This window comes from Cryptomeria japonica, chromosome 3, assembly GCF_030272615.1.
Source record: "Cryptomeria japonica chromosome 3, Sugi_1.0, whole genome shotgun sequence".
Taxonomy (NCBI): Eukaryota; Viridiplantae; Streptophyta; class Pinopsida; order Cupressales; family Cupressaceae; genus Cryptomeria; species Cryptomeria japonica.
The window spans coordinates 991,069,126-991,089,377 of record NC_081407.1 but is presented as its reverse complement, the minus strand read 5'-3'; the positions used below and the strand labels follow the sequence as shown (position 1 = coordinate 991,089,377).

At 37.6% G+C, this 20,252-nt stretch overlaps 1 protein-coding gene across 1 annotated transcript in view; it reads left to right on the top strand.

Annotated features, from left to right (window-relative positions):
- Positions 1-1,241: 1,241 nt before the first annotated feature.
- LOC131036761 (18S rRNA (guanine-N(7))-methyltransferase RID2) overlaps positions 1,242-20,252 on the top strand; it is a 68,399-nt gene continuing 49,388 nt past the window's right edge. Inside the window, exons 1-6 of the mRNA XM_057968744.2 lie at positions 1,242-1,549; positions 2,023-2,136; positions 2,629-2,704; positions 2,807-2,890; positions 3,028-3,083; positions 18,881-18,937. Coding sequence (XP_057824727.1) covers positions 2,038-2,136; positions 2,629-2,704; positions 2,807-2,890; positions 3,028-3,083; positions 18,881-18,937 — 372 coding nt within the window. The 5' untranslated portion in view covers positions 1,242-1,549; positions 2,023-2,037. The remainder of the gene's footprint in view (positions 1,550-2,022; positions 2,137-2,628; positions 2,705-2,806; positions 2,891-3,027; positions 3,084-18,880; positions 18,938-20,252) is intronic.

Sequence of the window (20,252 nt, the reverse complement as noted above, 5' to 3'; positions counted from 1 at the left end):
AGGTTAGAATTAGAGTTAGAAATAAGAGGTTCAATTAGGGTTTTAAGATAAATCTTCAAGTTAGGGTTAGGGTTAAAATAAGGTTAGGATTATAGTTTAATTATGATTATGGTTTAAATTTTATTAGGGTTAATATTAGGTTAGTGAGGTTAGGGTTAGGGTTAATGTTAGATTAGGGTTAAATAAGAGTCAGGGCTAGGGCTCAATTAGGGGTGAGGTAAAATTATGGTTATATAAGAAAAATATTTGAGTTGGGGTTAATATATGGTTAAGGTTTAAATAGGGTTAAGGTTAGAGATTAATTATGGTTAGGGTTAATGTTATATTAGGGCTTAAACAGGTTTAGCATTAGGGATCAATGAGGGTTAGATTTGAAGTTATTGGTCGGTTAGATTTAAAGTTAGATTAGGTTTATGGTTAGGTTTAGAATTAGAATTAAAGATAGGATTAGGGTTAGATGAATTAACATTAGGATCAATGTTACATTAGGGTTTAAATAGGGTTAGTGTCTAGACTCAATTGGGGTTAGATTTAATATTAGATAAGGATTAAGGTTAGGGTTAGACTTAGAATTAGATATATGATTAGAGTTAGGTTTCAATAAACATTTAAAAAATATTAAATTTAATATTTTTATATAAGTAGATAATTGTAAATCAAATGTTAAATATTTATATTTTGGATTTTCCTTCAAGTAGTCTACGTGATTTATTGAACAATTTCACGTCAATTTTATTACAATAAACTCTTCACTATTATTTATGAATGCTAAATATTTTTAAATATGATACCTCTCGGCGTACTTTACTTATTTAAAATATAGGTATGCTAGTTTAATTATACCGAGAGACATCTACAATGACATCAAAATGTCCGTAAACAAAATCCATTTTTGAAACAATTTGACATGCATTTTGACAGGTAAATGTATGCATGAAATATGTCATGTTTAAGCTTTTGTGGAGGTATTATTTTATTAATCCAAATAAAATAGAACCCTCGCCACTTCTCTTCTATAACAAGATATCTCTGGACATATTTTACATATATTTTCAAAATTAAATATACTAGTTTAATTTCATTGACACTAAAAAACAAAAAAATAAATACTTTGAAATATACCTATTACCTCTCCACATAATAAAAAAACTTAAAATTAAAGCTAGGCAACTTAAATTCTATTAAACGAAAATTAAAAATTCACAGCGATAAAAACAAGAGGCGAATGCAACTTGAAAGGGGTTAACAACGTTATCAGAGTCAGGATAAAAAACCTTTTCTTTCACGTCTGCTGCTGCTAGGGAAAATGCAGTGAAAAATACTGACATTTAGGGTTTTTTGTCACATGTTTTGTGGTAAAAATGTTAAATGAAATGCACTGAAATTTTCGTCCACCACTGGAATCGCTGTGGGAACACCTCGTACGAGTTTGAATCGCTTGTGTACGCTCCTTGACGAATCTAAACAAATTCACCCCGAAACAAAAGTATCTGCTCGATTTCACAAGCGTTTGGTCCCCGAATCCGACACAGAGACGAATCATACCCGGGTACGCAGGGTTTTTCTGCAGTTTCGGCAGCATAGCTTTGAAGCCATGAAAGATAATTTTTGAGGCTTATTTAGCATGCACTTAGCGATATAACTGATAACCTAAAAGAAGTCATTTAGCATAATTTGTTATGTCGAATATAATGAACAAGAACTAACATGATATTTCTATAAGCAAAGTAAATGCTTTTACCAGTCTCTTTTTTTTTTGGTAGTGTTGCGAGTTGTCTCTTTAGCATCTCTTTCGATTTTTTGACATAAAACATAAACTACATTGCATGATTACTCGTGAACGTTACACTCAAAATTATCCCCAATTTGACAGAAAATTGCCGTGTTGCACGACTTAAGCAAACTTTCAAATTGAACTATGAATATTATTTAATAGAGTAAAATGAAATAAAAATACAATAAAGTATTCTTAGTATAGAGAACAGGTAAAGATGTAAACACACTTTTGATTGATTGATGCAGAGAAGAAGAGTAAGCATGTCTGCTAGGCCGGAGAAGCAGGCGCCACCTGATATTTTCTACAATGAGACGGAGGCTCGCAAGTATACCACATCCTCTCGTATTATTGAAATACAGGTATGTGATGTTTATTCTTTGTATGGATTCAAACAAAATTTCAGTTGGATTTGGGGCATACGCATAATTGCATATCCATTAATTTCACTAGTCTTGGGACTATCTCTAGGATTCTTCCTGTTGAAATTCGGTGCTCTAGGGCGAATCCTTATTCAATTATTTCCGCATTTTCATAATAAAAAATAAAATTTCTAATTTTTTTCTATATATCAAGAATCGAATTCAGAACAAAAAGTGTTTGATATTTTATTATTTAGTTTATTTTAATACCTCTTTTCTTTCTTCTAACTCTTTTGAAAATGCTTCGCAAGTTTGAATTTTATGCTAGGATTATTCTATGTCAAGCACAAGGAGGATTTACCATACTTAAGTAGTAACCGCTTGATATTATCGATTATCATATACTGCAATTTTTTTTGAAGTTGATTTCTATTAATACCATAGTCGACATACATTGCGCTTCTTCAAATAATTCATATTTTTGTTTTCAAGGCAAAGTTGACAGAGAGAGCTCTGGAGCTTCTTGCTCTACCGGATGATGGAATACCTAAAGTTCTACTTGATATTGGCAAGTTAACTTCTAAGTCCGTTTTTCCAACTACTAAACTGATGTAGAGTCTTGGTTGATATCTCGAGAATGCATGGCTAATAATTTATATCTTATTTGCAGGGTGTGGGTCAGGACTCAGTGGGGAAACTATATCAGAGAATGGACATCACTGGATTGGATTTGATATTTCTCCATCCATGCTTGGTCAGAGAGCTTATATGCTAGGAAGTTCTAGAATCTTAATTTGTCCATGCTTTGTCTGAGAACATATGTTTATAGGAATTTATAGGATGTTAATTTTGTGTTTTGGGCTTTTACTGATTTCAGTACTTTATTAATAGATGTTGCGTTGGAGCGTGAAGTTGAGGATGATCTATTACTGTCTGACATTGGACAGGTATATGTTTTATGTTATGATTTGTATAGTTTTCAATTTAATTTATTATTCTTTGGATCAATTCTTAACACCTGGAAACCATCCATACCCTGAATTATGAGTTGCTTCTCAGAAACCCAACCGTCAATGAAATAGCCTAGCTCGACCAAATTCCTCTTGTTTGCCAAAATGCTTCTGCTACAAAATCTCATTGCAAAGGACCAAAGAAAGTACAGATTAAAAAACCATAGGGTTTGGTACCATGTTGTGAAAATCAGAGATGATTCACTGGTAAAAACTTAGTTCATTAACTGAGGGAAGAGATACATTTATAGGAATTACAAAATATCTTAGCTATTAAAGAAGTTACTTACTTCTAACTACCTATTGCTGTAGACATTTAAGATGTCTAACAGTCAGTTACATTATTGACCATTAACACTAAAAATATAAAATATTATTCTAACACCCTCCCTTAATGGTCAATCTATCAAAAACACCAAGTTGCCCCCTGAATTTTACAAATTTATCCGGACTCAAAGACTTGGTGAGAATATCCGCAGTCTGATCCGCCGTCGGAACATACTACAACTGAACTGATTCGTCTTCTACCAGCTTGCGGATGTAGTGACAATGAAGTTAGATTTTCTTGGTACATTCATGGAAGATTGGATTTTTGGCTAGTTTGAGCACCCCTTGATTATCGGTATACAAGGGAAAAGGACTTGTCTGTGGCATCTGCATGTCAGAGAGCATCCTTCGGAGCCTAACTGCCTCACATGCGGCTTTGACTATTCCCCGATATTTGGCTTCAGTCGAGGAAAGAGCCACAGCCTGTTGCTTCTTGCTGCTCCAAGTGATGGCACCAGTACCAAAACTGAATACGTACCTAGAAGTGGATTTTCTATCATCTACCGATCCTGCCCAATCTGAGTCAGTATAACCAATCAGCTTTGGATCATTGCACCTAGTATACAAAATGCCATAGTTTGAAGTGCCTTTCACATATCGTAACACTCGCTTCGCTGCAATCCAATTATCAACTTTTGGAGCTGTCATGAAGCGAGAGATGTAGCTGACAGCGAAACTGATGTCAGGTCTAGTGGTAGTGAGATAGATGAGGTTGCCTACTAGTTGTCTGAATTTTGTTTCATCTACTGTAGGTGAATCAGACTTGGCTGATAACTTCAGCCCTTTCTCCATAGGTGTGGAAGCAGGTTTAGGATCCTGCATTCGAAACTTATCTAGCAAATTGCGGGCATACTTGGACTGTGAAATAAAGATACTGTCATCAGTTTGCCACACTTCGACACCTAAGCAATAATGGAGAAGCCCCAAATTTGTCATGTCAAAAGCTTGGCACAAGTCCTGTTTGATTGCGGCAATCAAATGTGCTGAATTTCCAGTAATGATCAAGTCATCCACGTAGACAACAAGAAAAAGGATCTCATCACCGGAAATTTTGATGGACAGATTAGTGTCAGTGGGACTGCGTTGAAAACCATGTTCAACCAAATACTGATCAATCTTGAAGTACCAAGCCCGAGGGGCTTGCTTCAGGCCATAGAGGGCTTTTACCAATCTGTAAACCTGATGTTCCTTACGAGGAACCTTGAAGCCAGGGGGTTGAGTCATATAAACTTATTCCTGCAACTCACCATTGAGGAATGAACTCTTAACATCCATTTGGTGAAGTTTCCATCCAAACTGAGTTGCAATGGCGAGAAGAAGAAGAATGGTACTCATCTTGGCAGTAGGAGCAAAAGTCTCCTCATAGTCAATGCCCTCCCGCTATGTAAAACCCCGAGCAACCAATCTGGCCTTGCACTTATCCAAAGTACCATATGCATGATACTTGACTTTGTAAACCCATTTATAGCTGAAAGGTTTCTTCCCAGGAGGCAAATCAGAAAGAACCCAAGTGTGATTCATCAGAAGACTATGGTAGTCGGTCTCCATAGCCTTTTCCCACTCAGGAATGCCTTTAGCCTCGGAATATGTCTGGGGCTCATGGATGCTGTGGATGTTGGCCATAAGTGCAAAGTTGATTGTATTTTGCTGCTCTCTCTTGTGGCGAACTAATCTATCCTCAAGAAGTTCATCATCACGAAGATCTCCTATTGTCTTGGCCCACCATTTAGGCCTGAGGGTAGAAGTACCAACATCTGGCATTGGAGGAACAACATCCCCTAGAGTTTCTGGAACAAAGTCATCTGGATGCAAATCCTGTGACAAATTAGGTGGTGTTGGATCGGTAGATTCCTCATCTTCAGAGTTAGAATGCTCTGAAGCCCTCCCATCATGGGAACCAAGAGGAAGACGAACACCAACATCATAAGTCTTCATAGACGGAGTCGCAGGACTAGGAGTAGTAGAAGGCATGAATGGACCAGTAGTCTCGTCAACCACAACATCACGACTGGAAATGAGATGATCTGTGTCCACATCAATCAACCTGTAGGCCTTGTGGTTGTCGCTTTAACCAGTAAACATAAGTGTTTGGCTCTTTGAATCTAGCTTAGCACGCTTAGCTTCTGGAATCCATACATGAGCTGTAGAACCGAAGACTTTCAAATGGCCCACTTTAGGCTTGCGTCCTGACCAGGCTTCTTCAGGAGTCATCTTCTTGACGGCATGTGGAGGTGACCGATTCAGAAGGTAGATTGCAGTGTAAACTGCTTCAGCCCAGTATTTCTTAGGAACATTTCTATGATCTATCATAGAACGATCCATTTTAGTAATGGTGCGATTCCTACGTTCAATGACACCATTCTGCTGAGGGGTGTATGCTGTGGTGAGTTGGCGTTTAATGCCATGTGTAGCACAAAATGTAGAGAAGTCATTGGAACAAAACTCCCCCCCATTATCTGACCTTAGAGTGACAATTTGAGAACCAAATTCTTTCTCTACTAAGGCCTTAAACTGCTGAAATGTACTGAACACATCTGATTTATTTTTCAGAAAATGCACCCACATTTTAAGATTGAAATCGTCAACAAATAACAAGAAGTACCTGCAACCAGTAACAGATGGAGTGTTCGTTGGCCCACATACATTAGCGTGAACCAACTGAAGGACCTTGGAGGCTCGCCAAGAATCACCATCTGATAATGGTGTCTGATGCTGCTTCCCAGCTTGACAGGCTCCACAAACTCCATGATTTTGAGGTTGGATCTCAGGTAGACCAACAACCAAACCCTCCCGATATAATTGAGAGAGATAGTGCACGTTTAAGTGCCCATAATGCCGATGCCAAAATGTTTTGATGGATGTACTCCTAGCAACCAAAGCATGCTCTTGAGAATCACCGGAATCAACAAGTCTATACAAACCATGATCTTCAAGTTCCATAGCGATTGTAGTACGAGTCTCCTTATCAACGATGCTGCAGATGGACGAACTGAAGACAATATCTAATTGAGGAGAATGCCTCATGATCTGACTGACGGAGAGGAGATTATGTTCCATGCCTGGAACATAGTAGACATCAAGAAAAATTGAATTTCTACCTCCTGAGTGAATCTGGATAGTGCCCTTACCAACAACTGTGTACTCTTCTCCTCCTCCGAAGATTACTGAATCCGAAAATGGTTCAAATTTCGTGAACCAATCTCGACGATGAGTAAAATGCCGCGAAGCTCCTAAATCAATAGACCAAGCATATGAGTGTACTGGATTTGTTGTTCTCTTGGCCATAAAAGCATAGAAAGCAGATTCTTTCTGCTCAGAGTGTTCGGCGACATTTGCTTTCTGTTGAGACCCTCCCTGCTTCTTTTGTTCATAAGCCAATCGAATTCGACACTCAACCTTCATGTGACCAAACTTGTGACAATAATTGCATTGAACGTTTTTCTTCTTCTTGCTGTCCTAAGAAGAACCAGAGCCTTTCGGCTGAGAAGATTGAGCCTTTCATTTGTTCTTAGCAGAAGATTTGGCAGAGAATGCTTGCTCGGTGGAGGGAGAACTAGTACTGCTTCCAAACTGCTGTCGCTACCGATCTTGTTGTAAAAGCTTGTTACAAAGATCAGAAAACTTCAAATCAACTTCAGTGGAACTGATATTGAGTGTTTCGATGAAATGCTCATACAAGCGTGGGAGACTCTTTAGAGTAATGACCACCATATCTTCTTCCTCCATTTTTCGACCAATAGCTTCTAGCTGGTCGCAAATATCCTTGATCTTTGTCAGATGCTCCTGAAGAGATGTTTTCTCGTCCATCATGATCGTGAAGAGCATATTCTTAAGAAAGAACGCTCTGCTCTTGTCAGAGGTTTCATGAAGACTCTTCAAATGATCCCATATTTCCTTCGCAGTTTTGCCGGACGGTACCTAAGGTAGCTGCTCATCGGTAACAGAGAATTTGATGAGCATGACGACTTCCCGGTTGTGCTCATCCCATTTGTCTTGATCTTTTCCGGCAATGTCTGGACGTTGTGACGTGCCTAGAACAACTGCATCAAGACATTGGTACTCAAAAATCGTCAACATACGCTGCTTCCAGGTGTTGTAGTTGCAACCATTGAACTTCTGGCTGCTTTTGAGCATAATGTTCATCAGTGATGCCATCACGTACCCCAAGATCGAACTGGTGAAGGCATGAATGCACGAAAACCAGAGGATGAAAATAGAGGGTTTTTAGAAACAAATTCTGCAAGTTGGATTCAGAGGTAGAAATTGAAACCTTGACATGGTTTTCGAGGCAGAAATTTTGTGGAAGACCCGAAAAATTTGATGACAACCCAGTTTAGATCTCGAAAAACCCACAAAGATTTTGCAAATAATTTTTTTTTTTGACTTGAAATGAAAGAGATAATCTCAAAACCCTAGCACAGTTTTCGATGTAAAATTTTCGACTAACCCAAAAAAATTTGACAAAGACCCAAAAATCCTTGTGAAAAACCCAGAAAGAATATGCAATCAGGATTTTTTTTCTGAAAATGAAGGGTCAAATTTGCGGGTTCAAAAAATGATGCACCCAAAAAAAACAGACAATTTTCAGAAAAAAATTCTGATTGCATATTCTTTTTGGGTTTTTCACAAGGATTTTTGGGTCTTTGTCAGATTTTTTTGGGTTAGTCGAAAATTTTACATCGAAAAATGATGCACCCAAAAAAAACAGACAGATACCCAGAGAGCGGAAATATTTCTTAGTGTCGAAAATAGATTGAGGATTTTTTGAAAACCCTAGACGCAGCCTAGAAACCCTAGCAGACACATAATTTTTTAATTATTTTGGCCGCTGAAAATGGTTTCAGATCGTGAAATAAATCGCGGAGGTCGCGAAATTGCGTCTCCGCGTCACCAAAAAACAGAATCGAGGGCAAGAAAATTCGCAAAAAATTGGGAGCAGAAAAACCACGTGTTCGCGATTTTTCTAGTCGTGAAAATCGCAAAATTTTTGCGCAACAGGAAAGAAAAAAACGACGCCTAGAATCAAGGTTTCAAACCCTCGAATTTCTTCCTTAAACAAGTCTGCGATTTTTAGGGCTAGACAAACGCAAAAACCCTAGGCTCTGATACCATGTGAAAATCAGAGATAATACTGGTAAAAACTTAGTTCATTAACTGAGGGAAGAGATACATTTATAAGAGTTACAAAATATCTTAGCTATTAAAGAAGTTACCTACTTCTAACAACATGTTACTGTAGACATTTAAGATGTCTAACAGTCAGTTACATTATTGATCATTAACATTAATAATATAAAATATTATTCTAACACATGTGAGTGTTTAATTGCAGTTTTCGAGAAGTAACTAGAACACAAACTCAAAGAATTGAGGAGGAATCTCTCAAGGATTTCAGTATTACAACATATTCAATTCGATAATGGATCACAATTGTATGTGAGTAATGGTTGGGTAAGATCACTTATAAATGCCTATTCACTTAATAATGTTCGGCATGAGAGCCTACATGCCAACAAACATTCCAACATGCTCTGTGAATTAATAATCTACAAAGGGACTAGGAATACAGATTTATTTCCTACTCATAACAATGTAAATAAACTTATTTTAATCTGTATGTTGCCTTTGTTGTTGGTGTCCTTAAGTTTTCCCAGGGCTTAAACTTCTACCTGTCTTAACCATTCATCCAACTTTTGGCATCCAAACTGTCATTTGTAGGTGTATCAAGCTGGGCTTCTTCTTTAAATGAATTGGATAGGGGCTTACTTGCATTTTTTCCTTTATTTAGAATTCATCTTTTGGGTCATTGGCTACTCTTCTAGAGCAATTTTCCTTTGCTTTGACACCAGGATAAGGGTACCAAATGAGGCATCAGTTGCTGCAGATACTTGGTATTCAACTCCAGCTTGCAAGCCTTGTCTCAACTGTTCCTACTGTTTTCTTATCTCCATTCTTCTATATGATCCATCCTTAGGTTCATGATGGGAATAGTTAATCTTTGACATTAATAGGCTTTACCTAGCTTCCATGCCCAAAACTTTTGTTTTCTCATGGCTGTTTTTAGATTCTTTTTAGGCTTCTTTGCTTTTATGCTCAGCCAGGTGGGTTAGCCAGGCTTGCTACTGTAATAATGAACTGGTTGGTTCCCTAAGTGATGTTCAGTTCATTGTTTAGTGGATCAGCCAATTGTTGGGATTGATTTTGGAGTCTCTGTGTAAGCCTTATGCAGGGCAATGGGTACAATAATCACATGTATGATCCTAGGTTCCATCCAACAAACAGGTGAAATAGAGGAATTCTCTATAAAAGAAAGCAGCTGGAAAAGCATCCATACAGTGAAAAAGTTGCCAGAAAAGAAATCTATCATCACTCTGACTTTTGATACATACCATATCAAAAACAAAAAAGAGCTTTTTTCCCATTCTTTTGTTTCTATCCTTCCCTGATAAACAAAAACAGAAGTACCAAGGTTGTCAGGCTTTTGTGAGTCATTACATCAATGTCTTTTCTATGTAGCTAATTTACTGTAGTTGCCACATTTTGGCAGTTGGACTGTGTTGATGTGTTTTTATGCACATGCGAACACAGAATAAAATACCCAAAAGTATCTTATCCTCTCTTGAACAAAGCTTCCCAAATACTGAAGATTGGCTTAAGGTTCAGTTGAGACAACTCCAAGGTTTATAAATGTCAGGTCTTGACATGTGGATAAGCACAAGTGGTCGCTGTGATTGCTGTTTCATCAAGGGGCCTTTTAGGTTAAGGAAGGATTCATGAAGCACTTTGCGGATGATATGCAGTGAAGTTCTTTTCTACTAATGCAAGATGTTTATCAAAAAAAGGGCAAAAGATGAGGGTCCGAGGAGTTCTAAGCTATCATAGGAATGAATGGATGAAGGATGATACTAGTGAAACTCTACTAGTCTTAGCTTCGCCATACAAGAACAACTCCACTAAAACTAATGCAATCTTCTAAGGATATTTAGAGATTTTCAAATCATTACTAAGCATAGACACCATCACTTGAATGCATATCAATGACTGAGCAACAATTGAACTTAAGCACTTTCAATGATTCCAGTTGACCACACAAGGCACACTTACAATCAGCAGGAGGCTAGTGGTATGGATTACGAGTTTCACAAAATATCAAGTACAACATTCCATCATTCAATTTAAATACTTAAACTAATATCAAAGATTGACTTGAGAGGGTAAAGAACCATGCGATAAGCTTCAAAGATTGAATAGAAACACCATGACTTCAATGTTTTATTAATCCAAAAGCCAAACGACAACAATTCTTCAAGTCCTTCTCTTATCACTCTTGAATTCTATTTCTAATATCTAATCTCTCTCTTGCCTACAAATCTTTAATCAAAATCCCTATTAACCCATTACAAATGAAATGAGTGGAGTTTATATAACACTCCCAAATACAATGAAGGGCCGAGATCGAGGGCCAAGATTTTGCCACCTAAATCCTAATTAGGGTTTGATACAAATGAAACCCTATCTAGATAAATATCATCATGGAATCAATCAATGAGAAAATAGCATGTGTTGGCACAAAAATCGAGGAAGCATCCTCCAATGAGAAAATGAATTGCCAAGTGGATCATAACAAACTATCTTCTAGAATTTGGTTCCCTTTCTTGGGTTCCTTTCTGGCATATTCAATGAATCTAGTCACTATTCCCTCTATCTCCGTCATCGGGATCTCAGGTAGAGACTTCAACTTCTCTTCCATGTGCATGACCTCATTGAAAGCTTTGACGATGGCATTCTCGTATTCAGGTTTGTGTTCTTGAGTCTTGATGGTTAATACCATGAACTCAAGCATATCACCCAATTGTCCTTTGGTGATCATTCTATCATTCCCATGGAAGATAACTCTTATTCTTTCCTCCGACTCTCTAGCTTCGATAATCGTTCCAAGATCAATTTTCCTTTCCAAAACAATCTATGCTACTTCCACTATCTTATCATGGATACGATGCATATCATCTTGAACTTGGCTGCATCCGTTTCCAATCTTCTCAAAAATGATCTTTTTGTGTGCGAAGACTACTCCATTGTAGAAAGCTGGGTGTCGATCCTTCTCTTCTTATCTTCTCTCTTGATAAGACTTCTCTGGGTGTTTTCCTTATTACTTGAAGTACTAGAATGATGACATCTCTAGCACGAGCAAATGCTTCAAAGGCTTCTATGAGGACATGAGTTCTCGCAAGAACTTTTATCACTGTGTTGAGTGTCTTCATTATGCCCTTCATGAACTTGCTAACTCTAGTATATGAATCTTCTATCCATGTATCCATCAATTGTGCTGAATTCCTCATCTTCTCCATATGATCAATTGATTCCGGAGGAAGCAAAGGAGGCGGTGTAGCTGTTGGACTCTAATGTCTCAATGGTTGCTGAAATTGCTGGACATAGTTTCTCTATGCACTTATCTCCTTTTCTAATCTTCTATTCTTTTCTATTTCGACTATCAACATATCATTAACTGCCTTCAATGAATCAGTAGCATCCCCTATGGCTTGCTCGGAGGTGAGTGGACCCAAATCAATAGTTTCCATGTCATACTCATCCTCACCTTTAAACTTATCAACCTTTGGAGTAGCTATTTGCAACTTCCTTGATCCCGAATCATCTCTAATCACCTTGGACATCTTTGTAGCTTTCTTTTTCTCGGTGACCTCTCGAGTGTAGCTTAGAAGGCTTGTTATGTCGTATGTTGGTTCTTCATCAACTACTATCACCTCTTGGACTAGTCTTTCTTTTAGCCATTCCGGGATAGAAGATCTTCCTTCTTGAATTTGTGTTTCTTCATGCATTTGCTCATCTCTAGGTGGTGAGGTAGTCTCATCATTATCCTCTTCTTCACCTCCTTGAATCTCTCGGGTGTGATGAGAGATCTTCCTGCCCCTGTGATAATTTCTCCTTTCCTTTATCATTGTGAATTGTGGATTCCGCTGATTCATTAGCTCCTTGATTCAACTCTTTTTCTATCCTTGTTTCTTCATATCTTTCTCCCTGATTCAATTTTTCTTACGTCTAGAGGAAGGATGACTTGAACTTGATTTATGTTTCTTCCTTGAGGGCTCTTTTTCTCCACAATCTTCCTTTCTCTTTGAACCTCTTGAGTGAGATGGTTGAGGTGCACTCCCACTTGCGCTTGCTTCATCTTCACCATCTGCTCTTTCCTCTGAGTGGAATGTCATTGCTATGTTCTGTTCTTTCAACTTCTAGTGCTGTATGTCTATCCATATGCGAGTGTATTCCAAAACTGGTTTCATCAATTCATTCAAATCAACAACCTCCATATCAACCCATTTGAATTTGATCTCTTTGTCTTCTTTGGCGTAGGCTGCTTGGAGATATTTGCCGCTATCTTGAACTTGATCATCAACGTGAAACAACTTGCGTTTTCTGATTAAGTCTAGAGGTAGTCTAGAATACATCTTCCTCTTTACTTCTATATCATCTTGAACGTTCATCCAATAGTCTTCTAGCTGCCACTAGTGTCCATACTTCTTCCCCAAAATTTCTTTCACATTATCATATGGATCGAAGCAATCTTTAGGCGTGAATGGCTGAGTGAATGGAGTGTTAACTCTCTCTCGGCATCCTCAGCTACATGAATGGAAGGGAATGCTTCGATAGAATCTCCAAGCGTGATAGGAAAAGAAACGCTGGTTCCATGCTTATGTCTATATGCCTTGACATATGCCACCAATTGTCTCACCACTTCAAGTAACACCACTCTATTTGTTGGGTAGCGCGGCAACATGTAGGGAGGAACAAGACATCCTTGAACTCTGATAGAGGTGAATTTCGGGAATTGAATGAACCATGCACCATGTTGTTCTATCAACGCTTGTGCCTCTGGAGAGAGTCTTCGCTGCAATCCACCTCGAAGCGTCCTTGTGATATGCATAGTGAATGCATCATTCACTCTCCTATAGTGCTGTTTTGGTGGATGATTAAGTTGTGGATAACACTCATGCACCTTTATCTCTCTAGGTCTCCTTCCTACTACGCTTGTGTACATTAGTCCTGGATACTCGTAGTTTCTTGCAATGGAGTATATGATGTAGGAGTTCATATAGAATGGTGCGCATCAGCCTCCTTAACTGTAGATCAATGCTTAGGTTGATGAGTCTTGCCCAATTGATTGCATCCTTGCCATGAATGACAATCTCCATGAAGTAGAACATCCAGTCCTCGAAATATGAAGCCTCAGGTGTACCAACCAATGGATGGAGTAGGGTGATGAAGTCTCTGAATTCATCATTGAAGTCCACCCTATGTAGTTTATTGGGCCATCTGCTCCTACCACCTCTACTCTTCTTCAACCAAAACTTGTCGATGATCTTTGCACAAGCATCTGGATCATCATCGTAGGCGGGCTTATGTAAACCATGTTCTTAGGCTTAGGTAGATGAAATGTTTCACTGATTGCTGTCTACGAGAGATATGCGAGCACTGTTCCATCCTTTGCTACTATTCTTCTTGAGGTAGAATCATAATGTTGAGCACATTCCACAATCAGCTCGTAGCATTGCACCACGTGAGGAAAGCCAGCTGCATTTATGATCCCACTTTCAATCATCTTCTTGCCTGTAGTGGTAGGTTCACTTGTGTATGATGGGTGCTGGAACTTCTTGGTGTCGAACTTCCCGAGATTGGTATCTCCTATTTTGCTCCAATGTGAAGTGATTCTACTTTCAAATGCACCACTCTTCGAATCTTCCTTGATGAGTGCATGACGAGTCATGGTTTTGTTCGGTTTAGGAGCTGTGCCATCTTTCACCTGTGAAAGATATGTAAGTTAGGGTAGTGGTGAAATATTGATGTAAAGAAGCCTATAAACTAGTTATGAAATTAATCCCAATCACTCTTAGATCTTAATAGATGTGAAATCAATTGCTAGATAAGACTGATTTACTCTTCTAGATAAATTAGGGAGGTCTAATTTGCCTTAGACAAAATCACTTTCAGACCTCAATCAGACCTGTACCCGATTTTGTATCAGTCTAAATAATGCACTTACTTCTGATTTGAATTCAAAATATGATCTATGATATGACTGTTAATGTCCAAAGGTTCACTGTCTTTAAAATTGGCCTTAATTCCTTGCTATTTGAAGGATGAAATTCGCCCTTCAATCTGCTAAAATTCGCCTTTATGATGATGAAGTCACTGCTTATTTGGGATGAATTCACTGTTGATGATGATGAATTCGCCTTCTTGCTGATAAAGTTCGCCAATCTGCTCCTGAATTTCGCTACTTAGAGAGAGGAATTCAATTTGATTGATGTTAGAAATGGATGTTTGCTCTCTCTCTTTCTCTTATAGGCGATTAGGAGAAAGTTGCGTCTTTTCCCATATAGGCCGACCTAGCTTAATTAAATTAAAACAACAAATTACCTCAAGCTGGCCGACTTACCTCTCCTTGTTTGAATTTTAAATTTTGTTAAGGGGGCGCTAAAACAATGTTTGATTAGTGCACTAAATCAAAAGAAAGATTCGCTCATCTCCCTCATTTCTTGAAGTTCGCTCATATACTTTAATTTGTGATGTTCGCTGATGTAGCTTGATCTTTCAAGTTCACCTATATAGCTTGATTTGAGAAGTTCGCTCATCTATATCAAATCTTGAAGTTCGCTCATCCATCTTCATTCTTGAAGTTTGCTCATCTCATTGAGTTTATGAAGTTCGCTCATCCATCTTCATTCTTGAAGTTTGCTCATCTCATTGAGTTTATGAAGTTCGTTCATGTGCATCAAACCTTGAAGTTCGCTCATCTAGTTCATTTTGTGAAATTCGCTCATGTCCTTCAAATTGTGAAGTTCACTCATATAGCTCAAGTTGTGAAGATTGCTCTGAAGTGCTTGAACATGAAATTCGCTCATCTCCATTCCATCATGAAGTTCGCCCACGTGTCTTCATTTTTGAAGTTCGCTCATGTCACTTAAATTTGGAAGTTCGCTCATGTCACTTAAATTTGGAAGTTCGCTCATCTAGCTTGATTTGAGAAGTTCGCTCTTGTAGCTTGAAACATGAAATTCGCTCATGTGTGTTGAATCTTGAAATTCGCTCATCCATCTAAATCCTTGAAGTTCGCTCATCTCCCTTTAATCATGAAGTTCGCTCATGTCATTGAGCTCATGAATTTTGTTTCAAATTGAATCAACTCAAGGCAAATACTTTCAGATCTCCTTCGCTCTTCCATCATGAATTTCGCTCTTCCACCTCAAGTCATGAAGTTCGCTCATATGCCCTCAAACATGAAATTCGCTCATCTCCCTTCATTCTTGAAGTTCGCCCTTGTGTCTTGATTTGAGAAGTTCGCTCATATACCCTCAATTATAAAGTTCGCTCATGTGGTCCAATTTATGAAATTCGCTCATGTTGTCCAATTTATGAAGTTCGCTCATCTAGGCTAATTGGTAAAGTTTGCTCATCCTCTTGAGAACATGAAGTTCAGTCTTATACTCCACTCGCTCATCTCCCTCAAATCTTGAAATTCGCTCAGTTCACTTGATTTGAGAAGTTCGCTCATCTACCTTGAAACATGAAGTTCGCTCATGTGTCTTGATTTTTGAAGTTCGCTTCTCTCTCCAAGTACATGAAGTTAAATTCTATCATTCATCACATGAAGTGATTCTTGAACTTTGCCTTTTGATCTTGCTCTTGAAACTACGCGTAGTTTACTTCTATGTTGCTCAAGGTGAAATTCGCTCATCTTTCTCAAATTGTGAAGTTCGCTCATCCTCTCCAACTTGTGAAGTTTGCTCATCTTCCCTCAAATTGTGAAGTTCGCTTACTTCCTTGGATTCATGAAGTAAACCTCTTGAAGATTTGGAGATGAAGTAGATTTCAAATGAGCTTGTCTTCAATTATTTTGTTGCATATTGATTCAATCCTTGGACTATCTCATTCGAATGCTTGAACTCATACTCACAAATATACTCATACAAGGCACTCAAGGGAAATTCGCTCTCCTACCTCAAAACATGAAGTTTGCTCATCTAACCTAATTCTTGAAGTTCGCTCACCTCTAGCCAAACCTGAATTGCGCTCACTTAAGCTTGAACATGAAGCTAAGGCTTTGGGGGCTTGGAGAATGAAGCGAATTGAAATTGAATATTTCATATTTGCTCATCACCTTGCTTCATTCTCTCCCTTCAAACTTACAAGAAAAAGTTCTTGGAACAACTTAGGTCTCAATCAAGGGTATTTGAGATGAATTTCGCTCCTCATGAGAAGCATTTGAAGCTTTCGCCTTTAACCTCGAGCACTTGGAGGTGTTGCTAACTAGCAGCTCTCTAGACTTTTTGGTTGAACTCATGACTGACTCACGTGAAATCCAGACCCTATGAACTTACTCATTTCACCTGCGAGAGGGAGAGACTAGACTAAGAGGCTAGGACTTAAAAAAAAGAGGGTCCTCATCTTGATGGGGCGATGTGTGAAATGGCCACAACAGACTGCTATGTGGCTTCAACTGTTCGCTTCACAGATTTTGAGGTCAAAATATGGAACACAAGCTGTCTTTCAAATACTTCACATTTTCAATGATAAGAATTAAACTCATCATGTTTGTGACAACTTGTATGGGAATGTGAGATATCTTAATGTTGAAGGGGGTTGATTTGTTCCCTAAGTTTTGAGTTAGGACTACACTGCATTTGGATTTTTCAAGATTGACCAACTTTGTCTTGTAGTGATGAGAAAATTTGACAATGTTTATGAACTGTGTGAAGTATAATACAAGCTACAAAATCTGCAGCTTAGGCTATCTAGATAGTATTGAATCATATTTTTTGAACTTGAGAAGTTTGGGATTGGGAATAAATTTAATGGATATTTCAGTGGAAGATACTGTAATGTCCCCTATTAGGAGATAGCCTATTTTCGAATAATTAAACACATCTCATCATACATATTATATTTTATTATGCATTTGTTAGCTCTAGGGAACAATTGGCATACATTATACAAGGGATAATCAACATAGCCAGGTCTAATCCCTAATCAATCCTAATGATCAATCTTAGCGGAGATTGGGAAGTATCTTTGTTAGGGCGCCAGAAAACCATCCTCCACAAGTAGTGCCTTTGTATGATGTAACATATGCCCATTCTACCGCAGGCCCTATCCATTGCCTTTGTATGATGTAGCACATGTCCATTCCACCGCAGGTCTTATCAACCTTGCGAGGTATTAATACTGCCTTTCCCTAACAATTCCACATCCAGTCCTCCATGTGGGGCAATAGGTAAAGATTAAGAATTAAGCTATTAATATAATAGTCTTTCATGTACTATGAATGTATATGAAATTTAAGTATGACTGTCATAAATATTGCATTCTATATTAATATTATTATTAAATTCTGCATAAGAACATTTTCAGGCTTCATATATTAAGCATACATATTAAGCGCATCTCCATGCATACCACCAAGAACAAGGCATATCACTGCCTGTAACTTAATAACAGTTCTGATCTGATCTGATCGATGGTGATCCCCCTGGATGCTTTTGATTCCTTTCCTTTATATCTCTCAATGTGAGGGAGATGTCACACCTCTTCATCATGTATGCCCTTTGGCAAGAGACACACCCTTTCACCGTTGGCACCCTTTGAAAGAGTGCAACTCTTCATTATTTCTGCCCTTTGAAAGGGACACAACCTTTTACAATCAGATCTGCACTTCTTATTTAAATCAGATCTGCACTTCTGATTCCTAAATTATCTCCCCCTCAAATGAGTTCTCTTCTCCCTTTTATACTTTATATTGGGGGAGTCACAACTTATCATTTCATGCCTTTTGACCATTCATTAACTTTAATCAAATTTTAATTTTGTTTAATTATATTCTTTTATATTTTATTTTTATTTTTATTTTTATTCTTTTGTATTTTGATATTATTATTGTTTATTATTAAATTATATTTCAAAGTGGGGACATTAGAGATACAAACAAGTTTTCATGTTTGCAAGCGCCTGGAGCTGAGAAGAGTCTTTACAAATGTTTTTAGTTATCAGGATAAACTTATACTAATAGAATTTGGTTACCTGTTTTAATTTTTGTATATTCTGTTTTTTGTGATAATAATAGAGCTTGTCTTTGTATTTGAAGTTGGGTACTATTATATTTATACTGTAGTAACTAGTTTTAATCCTTAATTATGGCTTGTTAGGAGATACATGTAACCTTCATGAAACATGATTTTCATATCACAAAGAAAAGTATCCTAAAAGCAATAGTATCCTGGAAGCAAATGGTTGATTCTTATGGATGTATGCTAAAACCATGTGTCTGTTTATGTAGAGTTGTTTTTCTTTAGTTTATATGCTGTACATCTGACAAAGACTCTGTTCATCTTCATTAGGGTTTGTGCTTGCGGCCTGGAACTGTGGATGGTGCCATTAGTATATCAGCTGTTCAGGTACACATACTATTAAGTAAATTCGATTCTAAGCACAACCACAATTTCTGTGGGAGAAATTTGCCATGAACTTGAAACTTATATCTGCTTGCTGGTTCTATGTGTTAAATATTTAAGGAAACTTTGTAATCTTGAGAAAAAGGGATTATACTTTGTGTTTTCTATGTGGAAGCACATTGCATTCTGAGGCCTATTTACAAGAAACTTGGTTTTCATTTGTATATGCAGCAAATGAATTATGTTTAAAGAGTTATACAAGATTTGATTAGGATCGTGTCAGATTGTTTATATTCATTTATGTGCATAAAAATCAAAATTTAAGATATACTCTTGTATATATTTGGTCACAAGGAAGTTTTTAAGGGTGAGAATGCCCACAAGTTGTCTTTTGAATAAGAGACATCTTTCTATTGTTTGTTATCAGATCTTCCTCCAGGGAAAAACCCATTGGATGCAAATGGGTCTATAAGGTCAAATACAAGGCTGATGGCACTTTAGATAAGTACAAGGCTCGTCTTGTTGCCAAAGGCTTCTCTCAGCATCAAGGAATTGATTACAAGGAGACCTTTTCTCTGACAACAAAGATGAGCACCATTAATGCCTACTTAGTTTACTATTAGGTCCTTTTCACATTTACATACTTAAGTTTACTTAGGTTTTTTTCCTTTTTATGTCTCATCTCACAGGATTAAGACACTTGTCATGATCTTAGTTTGTCATAGGGTTTCATCCTTGTCTATTGTATATTGTACCAATTTGATTTTTGCATTTAATGAATTCTTTGGTTCTGTTGCATTTCCATTGCTTCTCTCTTGTGTAGAAGTTTGTTTTAGTTGCAAGAAATCCTTGACTCTTGTCGAGTTGATCAACAACTCTTACACTATACTCTCTCACACATTCATTATAAAGTATAACATAACAGACTATTAGCTAATATATTGTGTTGTCCTCCATGTTATTGTCTTGGGTCTTGTTGAGTGCAGATCACTATTTGTAGAATGTGCCATGCTTCTTGTTATTTTGATGATTTTGCCCTGCCAAAAATGGAATGATCAAGAAGGCTCAATTGTAGCAGAAGCAAATTATATTTCATCCTTGTTCCTTATTTTTTTAGTTGATAACCATCTCGTTCATAATTTAATTGATGATGATTAGCTATCCACTTGAACTTGAGAATCCTAAACATAGAAAAGGTCACGAATGAAACTTCATTTCCCTGGTTACCTTTTCTGGTCTATAATCATACAAACTCCATTTCCCTGGTTACCTTTTGTGGTCTATAATCACACAGAAACTACGGTAAGGGTTTTGCCAG